The sequence below is a fragment of the Macaca fascicularis genome, chromosome 1 (assembly GCF_037993035.2).
Source record: "Macaca fascicularis isolate 582-1 chromosome 1, T2T-MFA8v1.1".
In the NCBI taxonomy this organism is placed as follows: Eukaryota; Metazoa; Chordata; class Mammalia; order Primates; family Cercopithecidae; genus Macaca; species Macaca fascicularis.
This window is the reverse complement of record NC_088375.1, coordinates 40,203,341-40,223,517: the sequence shown is the minus strand read 5'-3', so window position 1 is coordinate 40,223,517 and position 20,177 is coordinate 40,203,341. Positions and strand designations below refer to the sequence as shown.

General features: G+C 45.4%; 1 protein-coding gene across 10 annotated transcripts in view; it reads left to right on the top strand.

Moving 5' to 3' along the window:
• The first annotated feature begins 1,211 nt into the window (after positions 1–1,211).
• RGS8 (regulator of G protein signaling 8) overlaps positions 1,212–20,177 on the top strand; it is a 42,614-nt gene continuing 23,648 nt past the window's right edge. The window contains exons 1-7 of one of the 10 annotated variants that reach the window (XM_074029401.1): positions 1,212–1,445; positions 8,029–8,151; positions 12,878–12,991; positions 14,079–14,152; positions 16,065–16,193; positions 18,837–18,938; positions 19,790–19,854. In XM_074029401.1, coding sequence (XP_073885502.1) covers positions 16,168–16,193; positions 18,837–18,938; positions 19,790–19,854 — 193 coding nt within the window. In that variant the 5' untranslated portion in view covers positions 1,212–1,445; positions 8,029–8,151; positions 12,878–12,991; positions 14,079–14,152; positions 16,065–16,167. Of the gene's footprint in view, positions 1,446–8,028; positions 8,152–12,877; positions 12,992–13,448; positions 13,961–14,078; positions 14,153–16,064; positions 16,194–18,836; positions 18,939–19,789; positions 19,855–20,177 lie in introns of those variants that run through there. The other 9 variants (XM_015446620.4, XM_005540175.5, XM_005540176.5 and 6 more) reach the window with 9 other exon arrangements.

Below are 20,177 nucleotides of genomic sequence, written 5' to 3'. Positions count from 1 at the left end.
GATTTTGTTGAAATGGTGCAACAGTGAAACGATGACCTGTCCCCTGAGGGGTCATCTCGTGGGTCAGCACTTGTTAGGACCTCTGGAGTTAGGCTTGACTGAGAACACCCAGAGTGCAGCAGGGAAGGATGGTTCCCTGGAGACCTGTGGCAGTCTTGTTCTGTGCTCCCTCTGCCTCCTGTTCCCTCCCTCCAGAGAAGACCCTTGCTTGGGATCACTCTTCCCCTCATTAGCTGTGCTTGTGGAGAGTTCCCCAGCTGCAGCTTCCTTTGGTCTTCTCTGTCTTCCATGGTTTGTTGATTTACTTCCCTGTCATCCTCTTTCTCTGGCTGTGGTTGTAAATAGAGCTGGTGACTGTAAGCCCCGGGCCTGTGCAGTGAACCTGTCTCATATGCATGGCAGGTCCAGGAGACCGTGGGATCCATGGGAAGGGTCACCTCTCCATTCCAAAGCTGCTCTGGGCTCTGGCCCAAGCTGTCCTGGAGGTTTTGTCCTGACTCTCCAAATGGACCTTTACAGATAGAAGCATCACATTCTCTCCATTTCTCCACGATGTTCCCTCTTGCTCCTGTTCTTGACACCATGACCCCCTGGCCACAGGATGGGCAGGTGGTCGAGGGGACAGTCAGGCTTGTTTGCAGCAGAAGGTGACAAATGACACAGAACATTTCATGCATTACACTTTTTCATGTCTCTTTTTTTTTTTGCCTCTTTGAGAAAGTTGGAGCTGTGCGTGATATAAATTGCCTTAGCCATTGATGAAATCCTAATCAAAAGTGGCCTTGTTGGTTATGAAAGGAGAGCAACAACCTTGAAGCCAGACCAGGAATATGGGGCTTTATCTTTCCCCCTTCACCATCTCTCATAAAGCAACCACTTTCACCCTGGAATGTTTTTGAGCAAAAGCAGGTTATCTTTTCTCCCACAAGCCAGTTACCCTGCTTCACTTCCTTGTGTCCCAGGTGATCTTCTCCCTCCTTCACCTCCCCCTCTGCCATCCCCTCTGAGCTCTGCCTCTCCCTGAATTCTGGAGAGCCACCAGCCCCTCGGAGGCAGCTGCCCGTGAGTGAGCTGGGAGCGGGAGAGCCACACAGGCAGTGCCATCCTGCTGGAGTCTGTGGTCCTCCCCCGACTCTGCGTGGCAGTGCGCATCATCTGTCAGAGTGCCCCTCTCCCCTCCCTCTACTTCCCCACCCCCTCCCCTGCCGCTCACTCGCTCTTTCCCTTTTCATGAGATGCAGAGCCTGGAGAGGAGCGGAGCCGGCAGGAGCAGCATGTTGCAGCCGCTATTCTAGGGGTGCTGGGTGAAGTGGGCCGCCCTCTGCCACCCTCTCCCAGGTGCCAGGAGGAGGTGGCTGACTGTCACTCAGGGTCTCACCGAACCATGCCCAGCTGGGGACCGCACCAGCCACACCTTCCCAGCTGCGCTGCCCACCGCCAGGCAGGTAAGAGAGAGCAGCTGCTTCCAGCAGGGCCTGAGTGGGTCCCTGGGCAGGTCAGCCCGGGCTATAAGTCTTGCTGAGAGGTGCAGGACATTGCAGGGCAGAAAAGGTTCTGGCCTCCTGTCGTTGTCCCCATTTACTCTCTGACTCCTCAGAGCTATTAAGCCCGCCACCCCTGCCAGGAGCAAGGGTGTAGAAATATGTGTTCTTCCCAGTTAGCAGGTGCTAAGCCTCAAATGTCCTTTTTGTTCTCCATCCTCCTTCCTCAACCCCAACTCCTCAGGTCCCCTAAAACCTACTTTCTGTTCAAAGGTGATCCTGTTTCTTCTCTCAGCTCCCTTAGGGGGCTCTGAAAATATTGTAGGTTGATATCTGGACGATAACACTGTCTCTTTATTTTTAGTTTCATTCATGTCTTTTTCTGCTGTTGTCTTAAATGGGTTGCTTGCACAGCAGTCTGGCTGCACGCAGAATCTGTTTTGTTTCCAGTACATGTGCAGGTCTTTCGTGTTGCTGGTGACTAGTGTTGGTGACACATTCCGATGCAGAAGAACTCACAATCACAATGAGTTGGAGGGAGATTAAAATTGGAGGTCACCAATTTCTAAGCAGTGAGTTGAGGGCACAGTTACCTGCTACAGGGACTGAAGAGTCCATGGCATCAGATAAATGGGTCCTTCTCAGCACTGTCTAGTTAGTGACTTTTTTTTTTTTTTGATCACTGGGAGGAGGGTTCCTCTTCTCTTTCTGTGATAGAGTGGTGACTCAATATCAACCTATTGTTGAACTACATACTGAGAACCTGGCTTGCAAGTGTTTGTAGGTCCTGACCTTGGGGTGCTTACAATCTAATGAAATAATGAAGGCAAGCTTACCCCATCCTGAAGTCTGGGTTAATTCTGGATTATATGTTCCTATAGAGTTGAAGAACTTTAGAGTTTTCCTGGAAAATGGAGGAGGTGCTGGCAAGTGGGAGTGAGATAACTGTATTCATGAGATCATAGTAGTGCTTGTTTACAGTTAAAAGCTCTGAACATGCAACATGGTATTACGCTGATGATGGCTATTATTATTTTGAGAATGAGAGTCCGGTGAGCGGTCACTCCTGTAAACTAGTCTTTATTAACTGTTTGCTCTCCCCCCATTCTTAGAGCAGGTTTCCTGAAAGAAGTGTGTGTTAGATTGGAAAGTTGATGAGTGAGTGGGGAGTAGAGCGTGTAGTGTGGCTCACATCTCACCATGGCCAGGCTAAGGTAAGCCTCCCTTGGGTATCACCTCCTTTTAGCTTCTTCTTTGTTTAAAAATTTTTTCCACATAGTTTCTAACACACAAGGGGATCTGAAAACTTGCTTTTATTCTTTGTCCAGGTGAATGAAACATGCCAGTTAGGTGAAGGTCTTTCTCCCATGGGTCAGTGAACTCTGACCTGGAGAACGCGGTTCCTAAGTCACAACAGCCATGCCACTACTGCTAGGGGCTCTTAGAGGACAGGGCAAGAGCGTGGATAGACAGCTGAGCCAAACCCTCATCTTTCTGTTAAGAAAACCCCTCCAAGTGTGGATCTCAGCCATGGGTCAGCAGCAGCATGAGCTGAATAGGCAGAGTTGGGGTGGAAAAAATACTGGAGGTCCTGGGTTTAAGTCTTCCTAGGACCATTAAGTGAATTACCCTAGGCCCTCCACTTAGGGCCACTGAGCAGCTTCATCTGTAAAATGAGAGCGATAACAAGTGCCTGGCTCACTTTCAAAGGAGCTTGTGAGGATCAGCTGAAAGGAATGATAGCTCGCAGTGGTCAAGATGTGCTGAACAACTTTACTAGGTGCTTGCCCTACATGATGCTGTTTAATTCTCCCAACTTCCTAGAACAAATTGAGGCTCAAGGGGGGTAAAAAAAAAACTCGATGAAGTTTAGCCAAAGAAGTGAAAGCACCTGTCCTTGTATCATCATCCCCATTTACTCTCTAACAGATTCTTCAGAACCTTTAAACCCGCCACTCTTGCCAGGAGCAAGGGTGCAGAAATTTGCCTGTTCTTCCTAGTTAGCAGGTGCTAAGCCTCAAATGTCCTTTTTGTTCTCCATCTTCCTTTCTCAATCCCAACTCCAACTTGTGACTTGTGATTATAAGTAACAAAACTCACATTTGTATAGCACAACACCAACTTGTGACTGTGCTATACAAATGTAAGTTTTGTTACATATAATGACTTTATGGCTTAGAAAAATTTTCCTGTCCATTCTATTCCAGGCTGTCTGTGCTTTCTGGTTTCTTCTTTGTCCAAACACTACATTTCTAGAGATGTCAGAAATGCTTCCTTGCTTCCCCTCTGTGCCTGGAGGTATTTTTTACTGTCCAAGAAACATCAGCATCATCATCAGAACCTTTGCCAGTGTTCTCTGCATGGAATTTGTCAATGTTCTCTGTATGGAATTTCCCAAAGGCTTTTGAATTCATCTGTAAAAGGTTCTAGAAGGAAGAGGGTCTTGGAAAAGCTAAGTGACTTAAGGTAGATTCCTCCCAGGGCCTTGTCTCTCAAGGAAAAGTGTCAGGGGGAATTTGCTCAGCATCTCTGTGCATCACAGTGCACCCACCCACACAGCCCTCGTCCCTCCTCCCGCCCCCAGCACAGACATTAACGTGCACCAGCACATGCCCGCAAGCAAGGCATCTCACTGAGTGCTCTCAGTTCTCAGTTCTCTGAATTTCGGAGCAGATACCAGTGGGAGAACTGTTCCCAGAGTCCCAGGCTCCACTCCACTATTCCCTGCTGCTGTTGCTGTGGCTGAACCCCACTCCTGGGTCTGATGGCTGTGGATTCTCCTTGCTGTGTGATTCTAGGTGTCTGGCTAGAATGGAGCTGGGAGGGAGGACATGAAAGCCATTGCCTGAAGTCATTAAAAATGGAGGATTAGAAAGAGCTTATTTTATATTCAGAGGAGGGGGAGAGTGCTGAAGCTGCTCTCTGCCCACAGCTGTAGACTCTGATGGCAAACGGTAAAGCTTTTGTTACTATCTGAGAAGGGGAAGAGATTGATAACCAGCACCCTGGCACTGAGAGATAGGAGGGAAAGCCACATTTCAGCTGTGGCAGGGCTTCATGCTTGCCTCTCAGCTCCATGGCTTTGAAAACTACATCCCTCTGCTTCTCCACCTTTGGCCCTGCTGTCCCGTCCATGCAGCTTCCACACCTCTCCCCACTGGGTGTGGGGCTTCTGCCTTCTCTAACTCTGATGTTCTCCCTGTGACTTAATGTTTTTGTAAGCCTAAGTGATTTACATCCAATGTTTACTTATATATTTCACTGAATTCTTGCAGTAACACAGGAAGTGGGCATTGCCTTAGTAATTCTGATTTCAGAGATGAGAAGGCAAGGTCCTAAGCCAAAGAGAACCTGCCATACAGGGCAGAGTTGGAGCTTGAACCCTTGTTGCTGACCCTGGAGCCTGTGCCACACTGTGACTCCACACTGTCTCTGTTGGCCAGCATCCTACACCAAACATAGTTTCCTCACCTACCTGCTGGGGGGCTTATGTCAGCTCAACATACATTAACTGAGCCTTTTCCTGTTGCCAGGGACTGTGCTACATTTTGGAGGTGTAGAGATGAAAAATACATTTTTTACCTAGGCAATGTACATAGGGAATATAATGTACCCATGCCTGGGACCTTGCTTGGCACATAGGAGACACTTAAATGTTAGTCAGATGACTAAATGAGTGAATGAATGAATGAACCCATGCTCCCTGCCCTTGATGAACTTAGGGTCTGGTTAGGGGAAGACAGTTGCAGGTACCTAGCTATGCCAGGTGCTGACATAGAGAAGTGTGCCTGGAAGCCATAGGAGCACAGAGGGCACTTCCTGAACTTAGGTGTTCAGGTGAGGCTTTTGGAGGAGTCATCCTGAAGTGCAGCTTAAGGATGAGCAGGACTCACTCAGATCAAGGACATTCTGGGCAGAGGAAATGAAACAAAGGAGGACCAAAGCCATGGAACCCTGTGATGTGTGCTCATGATTGCGGAAAGTGTAGAGTTGTTGGGGCCTGAAGGACAAGCCAGGCGAGTGGTAGGTGACTCTCAAGGTAGCCAGACCTTGGGGAGTTTGTGTGTCAGGATCCTTCTTAAGCTGGAACTTTACCCCTAGAGTAGAAGGGCTTAAAGATTTTGAGGAGAAGGAAATGCAGTCATGTTTGTGACTAACCAGGTGATTATGGCTGCAGATTGGAGCTGAATTTAAGAAAATAGGCTGTCTCATGGAGACCAGAGACTGTGAGGACACGAACCAGGACCATGAGGACATGAGCCAGAGCAGTGGTAGCGGGGATGGAGGGAAGGAGACAGATTTGAAAACTATGAAAGATTTAATCAGTATGATTTGGTAATTGGTTGTCGACAGGAGATGAGAGAAAGGGAGTTGCCTGTAATTACTTTCCTATTTCTGGCTTGAGTTACTCAGTAGATGGTGGTGCCAGAAACTGAGATCAGCAATTCCAGAGGAAGCCAAGGTTTGTATGTGTGTGTAGGGGGTGCGGGTGGGGTGGGAGGTGGGCGTGGTGAGGGTGGCAGATAAAATGGGCCAAGAAAAGATGGAAATATGATGTGTCCATTATTTAGATATACTTGCAGTTGTTGGGCCTGTAGGATATCTGAGGGGTACGTTCAGCAACCCAAGGGCTATCTGAGTCTACATGACTGGGAGCTATTGGTGTCTACATGTTGGGAGAGGGGCTAGAGTTGGAGAAAAATATTTAGAAATGGTCAATATACCCAATGTAGTTAGGACTATGGGCAAGGATGAGATTGCCCAAGTAGCAGGCAAAGTGAGAGGAGCAGGAAGCTAAGATTAGAGAGGAAGGAAAATAACGGTGTTTATGGAGTGGACAGAGGAGGAGTAGGAGAAGCCAGCAAAGGAGACCAAGGGGACGGGCAGCCAGGGGAGTGTAATGTTGGGAAGTCAAAGGAGAGGGTACAAAAAATGAATGGCCACCATGGCAAAGGCAGCAAAGAGGTTCATAAAGACAAGTACTGGAACATTTCCACTGGACCTCACAGTATGGAAGCTGTGTTTTAGGGCAATGGTGGGAATGGAAGCCAAATGGCAAAAGGAGCTAGGAGGGATAGGAAGTGAGGAAGCAGAGGAGACTCTTTCAAGCAGTTTTGCTGATAAAAGGAGAAACGTCCAACGTGTTTCCCAAAGGGAATTTTTTTTTAATAGAAGAGATGAACATTGTTATTGTTAAGTGCAGAATAACATGTGAGAAAGAGAAAATAAAGATAGAGAGTTCATAAAGCAGGGTCCATGGGAAAGGATAAGCAGAAGGCCACAGGAGGAAGGATTCTCCTTAAATAGACATATTTGAGAGCAGCTGGAAGTGGGTCAGAGTGTGTGTAACATGGATAGATTAGTAAGGGTTAGGAAGCAAAACGAGGTCCAGGTATTTCATACCCGAGGCCTTGATTATCTTGATGGGACAAGGAGATCAGGTCGTGAGGGTGTGAAAAGTTGTGTGTGTTGCATGAGCTCTCTCTCTCCACTCTACCTTCTTGCCCTTCAGCTGCCCTCACAGAAACTAGTTGTTCACTATAAAGGTCATTTGTAAAACCTGAGTTCAGTGTTTAAGGTTGCTATCATAGTAGGAACAGAGAAAGGCTGGGGAGGTGAGCAAACAGGCCATCATTTGTCTCCTTGTCCAGTGTTAACATATGGCCCTGGATTCTGCATGTGTAGATAGGCAGCTCAGCAGTGGGAATAAAGGATGTGGCTGGATTCCACCCAGGAACTCTGAGTCGGAGTCCTGGCCATGCCTCTAAGAAATGCGACATTGGACAAAGTCTTCAAAGTTTAGTTTCTGTAGGTGATGTCTAGGAGCTATACCCACTCTAAACCTCTGTGAATTTTAGCGCCTGCTCCTTAGGCATAAAATAATAGATTTTTCTTAAAATGGATTTATTCAAGGTGAGAAAAACTTACAGTGGAAAATGTACAGAAAATCAAGTTCCATTCAAATAGTCTCCTCCTTCTGTATTTCAGTATTGTTGCACTTTACTGGCTTATTTTACCGAAGCTACACATTCTAGGCACAATTTCAAATATACACAAGTCAGGAGAACAGAACAGTGAGTCCCTGGGTTGGGTAGCCTCCCACCCAAGATGATGTTGAAGTAGTTCACTGATAGCATATCATTTCAACTATAATATTTCAGAGTATACCTCTAAAAGATAAGGTCTCTTAAAAAAACCTCAATATCAAAATTGCACTAAAAATTAACAATAATATCTTAATACCATTAAATATCCAATCAGTGTTTAGATTTTCTCAACTGCACTGAATTATTTTTAAAATTTTACATTTGAATCAGGGTTCAACACAAAGTCCATGTATTATATTTGGCTGAGGTGTTTCTTAAGCTTTATTTTTAACCCCGATGGCCATTGTCTGCGAGGGAGCACTGTGTAATCCTCTAACGTCTCCTGATTTTGTGTCATTTTCCTTGCTGTTGCTATACCATTTCATTTTAGGAGATATAAGGAAGAATTGCAGGGTTAAATACCAAAGCCTCCAAAATTTAACTTTGAAATTTCTTTCTAGACACACTTAGAAGGGGGAGTATAAAGATAGTGAATAAAGAAAAGAGGCTGGCAAGAGGAAAACCCTGCAGTGAGCAGTGAGGAGACAATGAATGCTCAAGAGGAACAAAAGGAAATGAGAAAGGTAACAGAGACTTACGTAACCCCCAGCCACTGAGCAGCTCGAGAACCATTACAGATGTGCTATCTTATACATTTTTGTCTCACCTTGGTGAGCAGGTGGCAAAAAATGAATCTTTAAATAATGACATTCTATTTATATAGCACCTTTCCCCAAACAGCTTATTAAATAGCTGAACAGACATCTAAGTAATCCTCTACGTAAAATGAAGAAGTACCAGGAAATTTAATTCCCATTTTACAGATGATAAAATATAGTTGAAAAGACTACGAATAATGATAAAAGTGGCTCACACACAACAGCTATTTGACATTTGTCAAGAACTGTGGTGAAGACTCCATTACATTATTTAATTCAATCCTTATAACAAGACTATGACATTGCTATTGTTGTTATCTTCATTTTACCCACGATAAAAATGATACTCAGAGAGGGCGAGTAGTTTGCCCACAATTCTGGATCTGCCCTTAATCTGGAAAATTATGGAGTTGAGGTTGAAGCTCAGGGCTGTCAAATCCACCACACTTTCTTTTCCAGTCAGTCTACTCTGCAGTAAATCAGGAATCTTTTTTTTTTTTTTTTTTTTTTTTTTTCATCTCCTTGCTCACTGGCAAAATCCCATTTAAAGGGAAACCAAAATCATCTTCAAATATAATAATAGGGTGTGATGTACTGGAATTTACGGAGCATTTCCCCCACACACTTTCTCATTTCTTTGCATATAATCACCCTGAAAAATAGACTGGGCAGGTGTGTTAATTTGTGTTTTACAGATGAGGAAATTGAAGTTGAAATGTCTTGGTGATGTTAGTTGGTGATCACAGAGCTAGTAGAAGTAGTGAGTGTCATGGAGCTAGTTAATAGCAGAGTTAGTACCAAAGGCCCTTTCTTCTGATTCCAAATCCTGTACTTCTTGGTTTTCTTTGCAAACCTCATGGGCACACAGCTTTAACTGCTGACTTTTCTCCATGTCCCCTCTGATGTTCCTTATGAGGAGCTGAGCAGCATTATTACAAATTAAATATGTGGATGCTTGAACTGATGAACAGGAAATGAGGCTGCTAATGCTCAGAGGAATGAGATCGAGATGCATTTTTTAAAGTAGAATTTTGGGCCAAGTGGCCTCCTTCTGTCCTGCCCTTCCCTGTGTCCTTCCGGTATCCATGGAAACCCTAAATCAATGCAGCATATGTTGATTCATGTTTCTACTGTTACTAGGAAGCTACGAGGTGGAAATTGCTTTTAAAAGATTTACGGAAGAGCTTTAGCATGCTGACCAGAATTCAAATCTAATATCCAAATGACTGTTTTATTAAAAGCTTTAAATGTGGTATTATCCTAGGTGGTATGTTGGTTAGATAAACACACAGGGGCATTTGGCAATAAACCTCCTCTTCCACTCTCGTGGCTTTTTAAAATATTATATTGCAGATTTAAGCTCCCTTTATCTTCAATTTAATTACATTCTCATGGCCTGTGTGACAATGCCAGGTGCTCCTTCTGCTCTTGATGAATTCCACCCTGCTCTGACCCGGCTATTGTGTTAGTTTGCAAATACCTTACGTACCTGTGCAGCTGACCCTGAGTGTTATTAGCATTCTGTTGACTTCAGTCTTGACCAGAAGGCTGCAGAAGTCTAACGTGTTTCTGCCATAAAGAATCCTTGTGATTTTTCAGATTTTTTTCATGAACTCGAAATCAAATTTAGCCGACATTTACTCAACACCTGCTCTCTGCAAGGCAATGAGAATTAATAGTAAGGGCAGTAAGTAAAAGAGTCTTTTTGGAGCACACAGTCAATTGAGAAGATCATAAAACATAAATCTCAAGAATAAACTATGCCTGTGATGTGGGCTGTCAGAGAGCCTTACAGCAAGGTGGTGCTATTGGGATGGAGGGAGTTCCTTCTGATTGGGAGAATTCTGAAAAAGGTTTGGAAAGGAGAATTTTTGCTTGAGGTAATAGGTTTAGGGAAGAAGCTGAGAGTTAACAGGCAGATCAAGGGTGGGGACATTCTGGGCAGAAGGGACAGCAGAGGAATCATGCGTATGTGTGGGATAGAAAACTGGGATAGGCAAACGGGACAAACTCATTGTCAGGCAGGACAAGGAGTCATTTGGATATTAGATTTGGGGCCCATCAAAGATGATTGCACAGATGATCCACTTTATGGTATCTGTTCAGTGGTACTCCAGCAGTAGTGTAGTGGGCAAGGTTTGTAGGCAGACAGAGAAAGAAACAACAGCAGGGAGATCAGTTATTTAAGAGAGGGCAGGGGTTGTGCAGGTGCTGGGGGTTGAATAACCTCTCATATGTCAACATCAATGGATGGGAGGGAATGAAGTTGAGAAATATTTCAAAAATATGACAAGATTTAAAAACCAATTTAGGAAGGGGAATGGAGAAAAAGAAGCCAGAAATGTCTGTACTTGTTGGGGTTAGGGTTACGGTTAGGGTCCCTTGTGGGACTTGGGCAGAGTAATGCCACAAGCAAACACAGGGAGCCCAGCAGGAAAGGAGGATGTGGGAAGGTAGTTGTTTAGAGACAGTACGGCATGCAGGGTCTATTTAGAGCCAGTATAGCATGCAGGGTCTGAGATGTGAGGAGCTGTCCAGCAAACCTCTGGAAAAGCAGCCTAGAGCTGAAGAGGCAAGATTGAAGCACTGATTCTGGAGAGGAGTGGTGGGTGCCTGGAGAGGGCAGGGCTTCCCAAGGCAAGTGAGTATAGACTGGGAAGTGCAGAGGGGGGCAGGACAGCCCAGAGGCAGGAGCGGGGCTTGCAATCACTGTGTTCCTGTAAGAGACGTGAGCTGTGGCCAGTTGAGATGTCCTGTGCCAACTCCACCTAGCAAGTCAGGAGCAGTAGCCGGAAAAGAACCCAGAGCTCTACATTCCTGGGGCAGAGCTCTAAGCCTGGGGACTACAGAGTCCAAGGTGATGAATTCCTTTCTCACGAGCACTTAACCCTGCTTGCCTTTTCTGTTTATTTATTTCAGGAAAGAAGACAATGCTAGAATGCTTAACTTTAGGTTCAGCTTAATTCTCCTTGAAATTATGCACTGGCCTCTTTGGAAGATTATGCTGGTGTCCTCTTGGGAGAGGGGCCTGCGCTAGTTCTGTGCTTCTCAAACTGTGGTCCTCTGTGATTACTCCTTGGCATTTAGGAGTGTTTTGGTTAGAAAAAAAAAGAAAGTTTGGACTAGTTTTAATGTTCTGTTTCCTTGTATTATTCATGTCCACACACTTTTTTTCCTTCTGCTCTTTATATTCCTGTTACTTCTTTTACATTTTTCTTGTTTACTATAGCTCTTTTTAAACATTGGACTTATTGACTTCCTATGACTATATTATTTCTCCAAAGGCTAATTGAAGATTCTGATGCCTGGTTAATATTGATTAGCTTCCACTTGTGACTCAGGCCCATTTGCAGCCCTGCTCTCTTTCCTCGGGGCCTTTACCCCCTGGATAGTGGCCTGGGCAGTAAGAGATTTGGAGGAGACCTTTGTTCTACTGTTTTAGTGCTGGTAGGAAGTGTCCTATGATGGCACTACGTTTGTGTTAAAGTGAGGAGCAGAGCAGAGGCTGGAAGCATCAGGTTTGGTGCTAGATACTAGCTCTGCCACTTTTAAATGACATGTCTCTGTTTCTCCATCTGTAAAAGAGGGGTGATAAAGGTGTTGGCTTTGTAAATTTGTTCTGAAAATTAAATCAATAACTCAAAGCAATGTTTGGCATAGTGTCTGGCACATACTAACTGCTCATTAAACATTAGCTATATGGATTCACCTTATTCTAGAAACATATCTTGAATTAGGGGAGTGCTTATCAATGGGCTTTTATTCATCAGTTTATCTGTGTACCAGTTTCTTATGGTGCAGTGTACCAAGAAAATGTCCAGAAATGAAGGGTTCTCTTTCTGCTGAAGTTCTAAACCCCAATTAGCAACAGGGTTCAAGAAAGGGGTAATAAGAAATGAGAAACTTTTCTTTTGCCTCTCATTTTATAACACAAAGTTCCCTTTCTTTAATAGAGGGGCACTGTGGACGATATCAGAAAGAGACAATGAGTCACTGTGGAGGCAGCATCAGAATGTTTATTTCATCTTATCATCAGGCAGTGAGTAGTTGCGGCAGAATCATTTCACTGAGAGAATTCAGGTTATGCACCAATAGATCTGCCCAGAAAGACTGGGTCCTGGTATGATATAGTAGAAAGAGCTCTGCTGTTAGAGGCATAAAGCTTAATTTCTGGTTCTTGTGCCTCCTCTGGCACGTTGCGTCACTTTGATAAAGGTACATCACCTTTTCTGGCCTCGGTTTTTTCATCTGTAACATGGGAATAATAATACTACCCTCTGTGACGATGGCATAGGATTGTTGAGTGACAATACATGAAAATGCTTTATACATTTAAAAAGGATGAAAAATGGAATTCATTTCCATTATTATAAAGCCATCACTTTCTGTTGAGATTTCTGCTGCCTTCTGGGTTTCAGAAATGGTTTGCAGCTAAGGCTATGTGTCTTTAGAGCTAGTTCCTGAAAGGGAGTATAGACTCAGCCTTAGGGACCTAGAGCATAATGAGAAGACAAGCTTTCTCCCAGGGCAGCGGTTTGCAAACTTTAGCATGCATCAGAGTCACCTGGAAGGCTGATTACTGTCCCCAGAGTTTCTGATTCTGTAGGTCTAGGGGTGGGGCCTGAACATTTGCATTTCTGATACTTCTCAGGTGATGCTGACGCTGCTGGTCCAGGGACCATGCTTGGAGACCCACTACACTAGGGCAAGCAGGAAGAGAGTCCTCCTTCTGGAACTGAAGAAGGCAGTGTGAAGACCCATGTGGGTAAGGAGGTTTGGAAGAAAAAAAAAATGGAAAAGACAGAAAAATAGGGATCATGTGCAGATCGGGCAGAACAAAGGAAAAAGTCTCACTCCATAACAAATGCAAGTAGGGGGAAGTTGCTAGGTGATGGATGAGGGAGAGAGGTGAGTTTCTACTGTAGGAAAAACCAGGTGAGAGGCAGGAGCATAGAGTTGGAAATATGCATGTTTGGGAAGGCAGAGGAGGTGGAAATTTCTCATTAAGAAGTGGGGAGTGGTGTGGTTGGTGCTGGTTAGGGTGGGAGTGGAGATGAGCTGGGGGAGAAATGCCTCTGTAGAGTAAGGGGCACAGCTGAGATGTGGCAGAGAGGGCGATTTCAGGGCTGTGTGGTTTGGCTTGGTAGTGCAGCACAATAGAAATTTGGAGAAAGGGGGTGGAATTTAGATGTGTGACCTGCCCTGTAGCTTTCTTGCTCTCTGCATTTATCACATCACATCACACCCAGCAAGACAGCCCCCCTCCTCCTGACTCATTAGGAGATTTGATTTGGAGTGGCTCCTGCTGTCAGCAGCTGTCTGGGGCAAGATCTTTACGCTCTCCACTGCCAGTGCAGCAGCCAACCTTCAGCCAGCAGCAGGGCTCATTAGAAGAGGGCCCCCTGGACACTTGATTTTCAGCTCACTGGTGACTGGAAAGAGTTAATACCTATTCTTTGCTGCCCCCCGCACAGCCTCTGGGTGCAGAGGGAGGCAGCTGTGGGCTGTGGGGACTTCTCCCTGAGCTGCAACCAGAGGAGCTTCAGGTTAGTGAGGCTGAGCTCGGCTCAGGGGCACCTTCTGCATCCTGCCAATGAGGATGGGCGTGCAGACCGTGCCCGGGAGCTGAGCCACCGCCCGCTGGGTGTAGGCTGCTTCAGTATTTACTGGATGTGACAAGCAGAGAGAAGAGCTTTCAGCGGGGCCGCTTGCTGCCTGGCTCAAGTGGTGGGAGGTGTGTTGTGCATGCCTGTGTGTGTATATGTGTGTGTGCGCGCCTATGTGTTCATGCACACATGCCCTTCACTCGCCGAGGATTTGACTGCTAAAAGAAAGATCTACTTTTTCCCCAGAGCGCCTTAACCCGCAGCCTCTCTGACCACCCAGTTGGCAAAGACCCTCAGGCCATGAGGACTGGCCAAAGACAGTGAGTATTGCCTTTGCTTTTCTCTTTCTTCTCCGGGATGTCTGTGTGCACCGATTGCATTATCCATATTTAATTAACTTGCCTCTTCATGCATATTGATTGCTTTCTTCCCGCAGAGGCTCTAGTTTCTCTCCCCCTCTTTATAAATCTTTGCTCTTTGCTTTTAACCTTTGTTTTTTCTTGAGTATCCCCTCTTCCCATTATGTCTCGTCCTGTCTGCCCCAGACGCACCTGTGACTTGATGCCCATCTATGAGGGCACATGCACTGTGCGGGCAATCACACCATTGAACTTCCTGGGCTTTGGGTAACTTCTAACTCTCAGAAGTCCAGGGCCAAATGGGATAAAAGCCCTGAGGTGCTGGGATGGGCAAGGCAGCTGGGTCAGAGTGTCCTGCTGATTCTTATTTACTGGCATCTGTGGCTGAGCGCATCAAATGGGTAGTGGAGGGTCTGAGCAGCAATTCGGGCAGTGCTGGATTTGAAGGATTTGAAGGAGAGAGACAGGCATCTGAACAGCATGGGCAAGCTAGTGTGGGCTGGCAGTGGGATGGGAAGAGAGACAAGGTGGGGACAGAAGGCTGGGTGAACCCCTGCCCCAAATGACCTTGCCTGCAATGTAGGTGGGTAGTCGTCTCTGGTTCCACTTGGCTCTAGGATAATAAAGGTCCCTGCATGGATTTCCCCTTCCCCTGAGGCCATATCCCACAGCAAGAGGCCTAGGTGCCCCAAACATGACTTCTAGGGACCGTCACAGCTGCAAAAGCTTTGACTTCATGACTCCTGGGGTCTAGGTGTAAGCCTGGTTAGGAGAAAGATTAAGGAAATGTCCCTGCAGCCAGGGAACACAATCCATGACGATGGGCCCTCATACACAGTCTAACTAATTATTTTTTCTAGTTTTCACAAAGCAATCTTTTAATTTTATTAATTGTAGTATTATTAAAGAAGCTATTTTTTAAAAGTGCTTGTGAAATAGTCACGGTAATATAAAAATAATTTAAATGGTGTAGCTGACATAGGAGTCTTATCTATCTAAATTAGGTTTCTTTTAAAATGGGTTCTATGTTTGGTGTCAGAGTTCCCCAGGGGAGCCCTTTATGGATAGGCTGCTCTCCTCACGTGTTTCTTCCTATCAGAGGTCTTCTGCAGGAACAAAGGGTTTGAAGCACTGAGAATGGGACCCTCAGGAGAGGAAGACTGTGAGTCAATCAGCTTTCAACCTCAATGACCCCTGTCTCCCCACACTCATGTCCTTCCTGCTTTGTGTCAAGAATAGGCCAGTCCCCAGACTGAGGAAGGTCATGTAGGCTCCATATGGGCGAGAAAGGGTGACTTGCATATTCATTTCTTCAGCCTGCACCTGTGATCCCTGCAGAGGAGCAAGCCTGTGTGGCGACGGTGCCTGACAAGCCTCTTTTGGAGTTCCTCCAACCTCCCTCCCACTCCCACTTTCCCGAGTCTCCACGCACTCCCACCTGGGACAGGTGCCCTTGGAGGGAGGCGAGAATCAGAGCAGCATCCAATCAGATTATTTTGGAGCAAGTACTGACCCCCTCCTCCAACCCTGCTGGCTGGTCACTTGGGCCCCACTTTAGTAAGAGAAAGAGAACAGTAGTTTTTGGTTTGCGAGGCCCACGCCTCCCCTGAGGCACACGTCCCACTTTATTTTTGATGGCCAGTGGTTGGGGAATCAGGAACTCCTAACCAATAATCAACAACATGAAGCCACCAACAATTTGTTCTTGTCCATCCTTGGTTTGTCGCCCCCGCTAAGGACAAGTGGACATTTGTGGGGCCTGGGGGGATGTGTGTGGGGAGGTGTTCCGCTGGCGGAAACCTGTCTGAGAGGAAATGTAGCGCAGTCAGATGAGAGAGGGTGGCCCCTCTTACAGCAGATTCTTTGATTTTAGGTGAGAGGACGTGCAAGGGTAAATTCCTGAGCCCCGCAGTCTTATTTGCTGCCCTGACGTCCCTGCAAACCAGCCCAAGGGTTAACCGTAAGCGGATGCCTGTATGGCGGCCTTACTGATGCCACGCAGGTAATGAATCAATGGCCTGTTTTCTTGCCCCTGACCCTTTCCTCTTTTCTCCACCTTGTCACCCCCTCTGCTATTTGAGCCTGGCCCAAGCCTCCTTAGCCCATGCGTGGTCTAATTGCATCTGTCCCCATAGGCCTCCTGTGTGAATTGCACGGTTCTTGTCTGTATGCCTCTTGCAATGTTGTGGCCTTGCAAGCAGGAACTGCCTTAGCTGAAGCCCTCCCATTGACTGGTGAGACAGCTTGGCAGTGACTTATGGGGTGGGATGAGGGACTGTGCATGAGCTTGTATGGAACCATTTAGGGATCTCTGTGAGTTACTTGGATAGGGGCTGTAGAAAAGAGACAGACAAGGGAAAGCCTCGTTATTTTTTAAAAAGTATCCTTAACCTTTGACTTCTACTTCTAACCTTATTATTTCAGACCTAGCTAAGAAGATTATAATTGAGGTCTGAGCTGGAAAGATGAAAAATAAAACCATTTTGTCCCAAAGAATATTTTGTTGAAGATTTTTGCAAACTATTTGGGAGAATCACAGTTGTCTTGGTAACAAGTAGCATCCTTTACACTGGCCCCTGCTAAACCTTGTTAAATGGCTTGCGTGGATTTGCCATTTTTCAAAAGTCCTCTTGATTGCTCTTTGAGGGCAGTGACCTGAGTGTTTTATGATTGATGATCCTGAGGCACGAGGAATGAACCAACTCACTGAAAGTTGGGCTTTGGCCTATGGGGCAGCCTGAGCAGGACCTTTACTTGAATTCATGGAATGTGATGACTCGAGGGCCCTTAATCAGCTGCTCGCATGGCGTGCTGTCAGACACCCTGCAATTTGCAAGCACGAGTGGACACATAAGATGCCCGCTGTTGCAGGAGAGAGAATAGCAGTAGCCAATGTTTGGAAATGCCATGAAATGGATGGCTTTACAACGCAGCCTGGCTGAGATTCAAGGTGGGAGCAGGGGACGTGCAGGCCCAATTTTTTGCAGGAGAGAGGATATTTCTGGGAACTTGGATGTTCCAGCCCTAGGAGGCTCTTCAGAGACGTGCTGTGGAATACAAATGCTGTCCATCCCTGCCAAATATAATACCATCCCAGCAGACATTTCTTGGATAAAATTTCTGTGAACGAAGACAATTACCAGGGATGAAAATCCATTTGAAGTACAAGAGATTGAATTGGATGACCTCTAAGGTCTCTTCCCACCCCTAGGAAAAAGAGGAAAGAAAGCTAGGCCAGAATGACTCCTTTTCAACATGCAGAATGGCATCTTCTAGGACTATTTCTGTGGCAAATTGTTGCGAACGTGCAAGCGGCAGTTCCTTTTTCTAAGTCACTCTTAAGTCCTGATTTGATTATACTAAACCCATCCCACTTATCTTTGCCCTCAACACAAGGAGTTGTCATAGTTAAAGGTCAGGGGTCAGCAAACTTATTCTGTCAAGGGCTAGAGAGTAAATATTTTCAGGTTTGTGGGCCGTATGGTCTGTGTTGCAATAACTCAGCTCTGCCCTTGTAGTTGAAAGCAGCTTTAGACAATTTGTAAACAAATGGTGTTGTCATGTTCCAATAAAGTTTTATTTACATAGACAGGCATCTTTTCAGGGCTACAGTTTGTCAACCTCTGATTAAAGGTTAACAGAGGCTAGTTGGGCATGGTGGCTTGGGCTACTCAGGAGGCTGAGGCAGGAAGATCACTTGAGGTCAGGAGCTTGAGACCAGCCTGGGTAATATAGCACAACCTTGTCTCTAAAAAAAAAATTAAACATATAAAAAAAGTAAACTGGTAAACGGAGGCTAATGTTGGGAGTCAGAAAGAGACATTAGAGTAACTTCTCACTGGATCTGTTATAAGAGATAACTATTTGAGTGCCCGATGTCATTATATGGGTCCTTTGGGAAATAAAACATATGAGAAATGTAAACATACATGTTAAAAATTTAATTATGCTTATTGAGATAAGCCTAAATGTAAATAGGAATACATGAGCTTAGTTAGGCAAGCATAAGAACTGACAAAGGGGACATTGGTTCTTAATTGCTGATTGTACCAATTACTCTTCTCCCCCTGCAAGCATCAATCCTATGGGTTGACTATAGCTAGATTTGTGGGATGAGTGGGGAGAACTTGAGTTGGAACTGACCTGCCTTGAGGCCCCCTACTTTGTGCTTAAGACTCTGATATGCACCCTGCACCTTGCAAACATTCCTCTGCTCCCGGTGTGGGTACTCCTTCTGGGTCTTTGCAATCAGGAGCTGCTGCTGCTGCTGCTGTTACTTTGCCCTCCTTGTGGAAAAGCAAAATGTGGATTGTTATTTTGTTATCACTGTATTTTCTTTCCCTACAGAGAATCCTAATTTAGAAATTCTTCCAAGCTAATGACCTTCATTGACTTACCATCAACTTGCCGTGTCAGCTTTAAAAAGCATTAAGCCTCTAGGGGGCCACGTAGGGTACCTATGACTGTTCAGGTAGTTATTGATTCTCTAGGTGTTCTCTTCCTGTTCATGAAGTCTTCAGAGACCACCTGGGGAAGGGTGGGGGCAGTGCTAGCTCCCGTAGCAGCAGCTCCAGGGGCCCTGTATAGAGCTGACAGCTGTGATCATGAGAGTTTCCCCGTCCTTCTGCCCCTGTGCTTGTTGCAGGAACAAAGGGATGAGGACTCGACTGGGATGCCTGTCTCACAAGTCAGACTCGTGTAGTGATTTCACAGCTATTCTTCCAGACAAACCCAACCGCGCTCTCAAGTGAGTAGTACGGCCACGTGCCATTCCCTGGGTAATACAGCGAGTAATATAGCTCACTTCTTTAGTGAGTTGCTGACCAGAGGAGCCACAGGAAAAATCCTGTCTCTTGGCAGCTCCTTTTATATCACTGGATATGAGTGAAAGGATTGTTTATTTTCCTTTTCAAAATGTATAGCTTAGTGATCTCAGAATGGGAATCCTCTTTTTTTTTCCTAGGAAAGCCGTATCATCCATCACTCTTAAAATTGTGGGTGGCAAAGGATACTTCTGGGTTCTACTTAGTTGTCAATCTGAGCTCTCAATTTGGAAATAAATGTTCAAACTTACTCTAAAAATATGCTTAGATTCAAGTAACCTGAATTCAGCACCTCTTCTGTGCTGGTGCTGTATTAAATGTCATGGATGTTACCTTGTGTAACCCTCACACAACTAGGTAATGGGCATCATTATCCCCATTTCAGGAGTGCAGACATTTAGGTGACAGTAAGAATGGAGTCGGGAGCTGAGTCTAACTTTTCTGACTCTAAGACCAGTTTCTTTCCATTGTTACCTCAACACCTTTAAATCATGGACTTACTTAGCTTTGTTCTTTAGACTAAAAGTCAACAGGCAAAATTCACTGGATTCCAGTCTTGAGGTTTTTTTTTTTTCATCAGTTACTTAAGAATGTACAAATTTACAGCGACAGAATTGCAGGAATCCAGGTATAGTCTTCATTTCATTTGCTACCCGCCACCCCCCATCCACTCCCCACATTTTTCCAATTTGTTTTTTTGAGAAAATCTTAGTGGTTGTTGAGGGCAAGGAGGTTATTTCAGAAACATTCAAGACAGATGTTTCTTTTTTTCTAGGAGATTATCCACAGAAGAAGCTACGAGGTGGGCAGATTCCTTTGATGTGCTTCTCTCTCATAAGTGTAAGTAGAATTCAGGTCATATCATGACATGGCAAATCATCCATTTAGTGAGAGGTGTACCAAAGGCCTGTGATGATCCAGGTATGTGCTAGGTGTTCCAGACCTCTGTGGGCCATGCTGTCTGTCACAGAGCCTCCTGCCTAGAGGAGCATATAGAAAAGAAAATGAATGATGTAAATGCAGTGAGATGAGGGCCTTCTTTTCTGTTTTCTGGATTCAAAGTATGATCCCAAGAAGCCTTTGTATTCTCAGCAGTTTTAGCAAGAGAGAGTTTAGCTTAGAGGTTTGGAATGATGGGCTCATTTGGGAATGAGAGAAGCTAG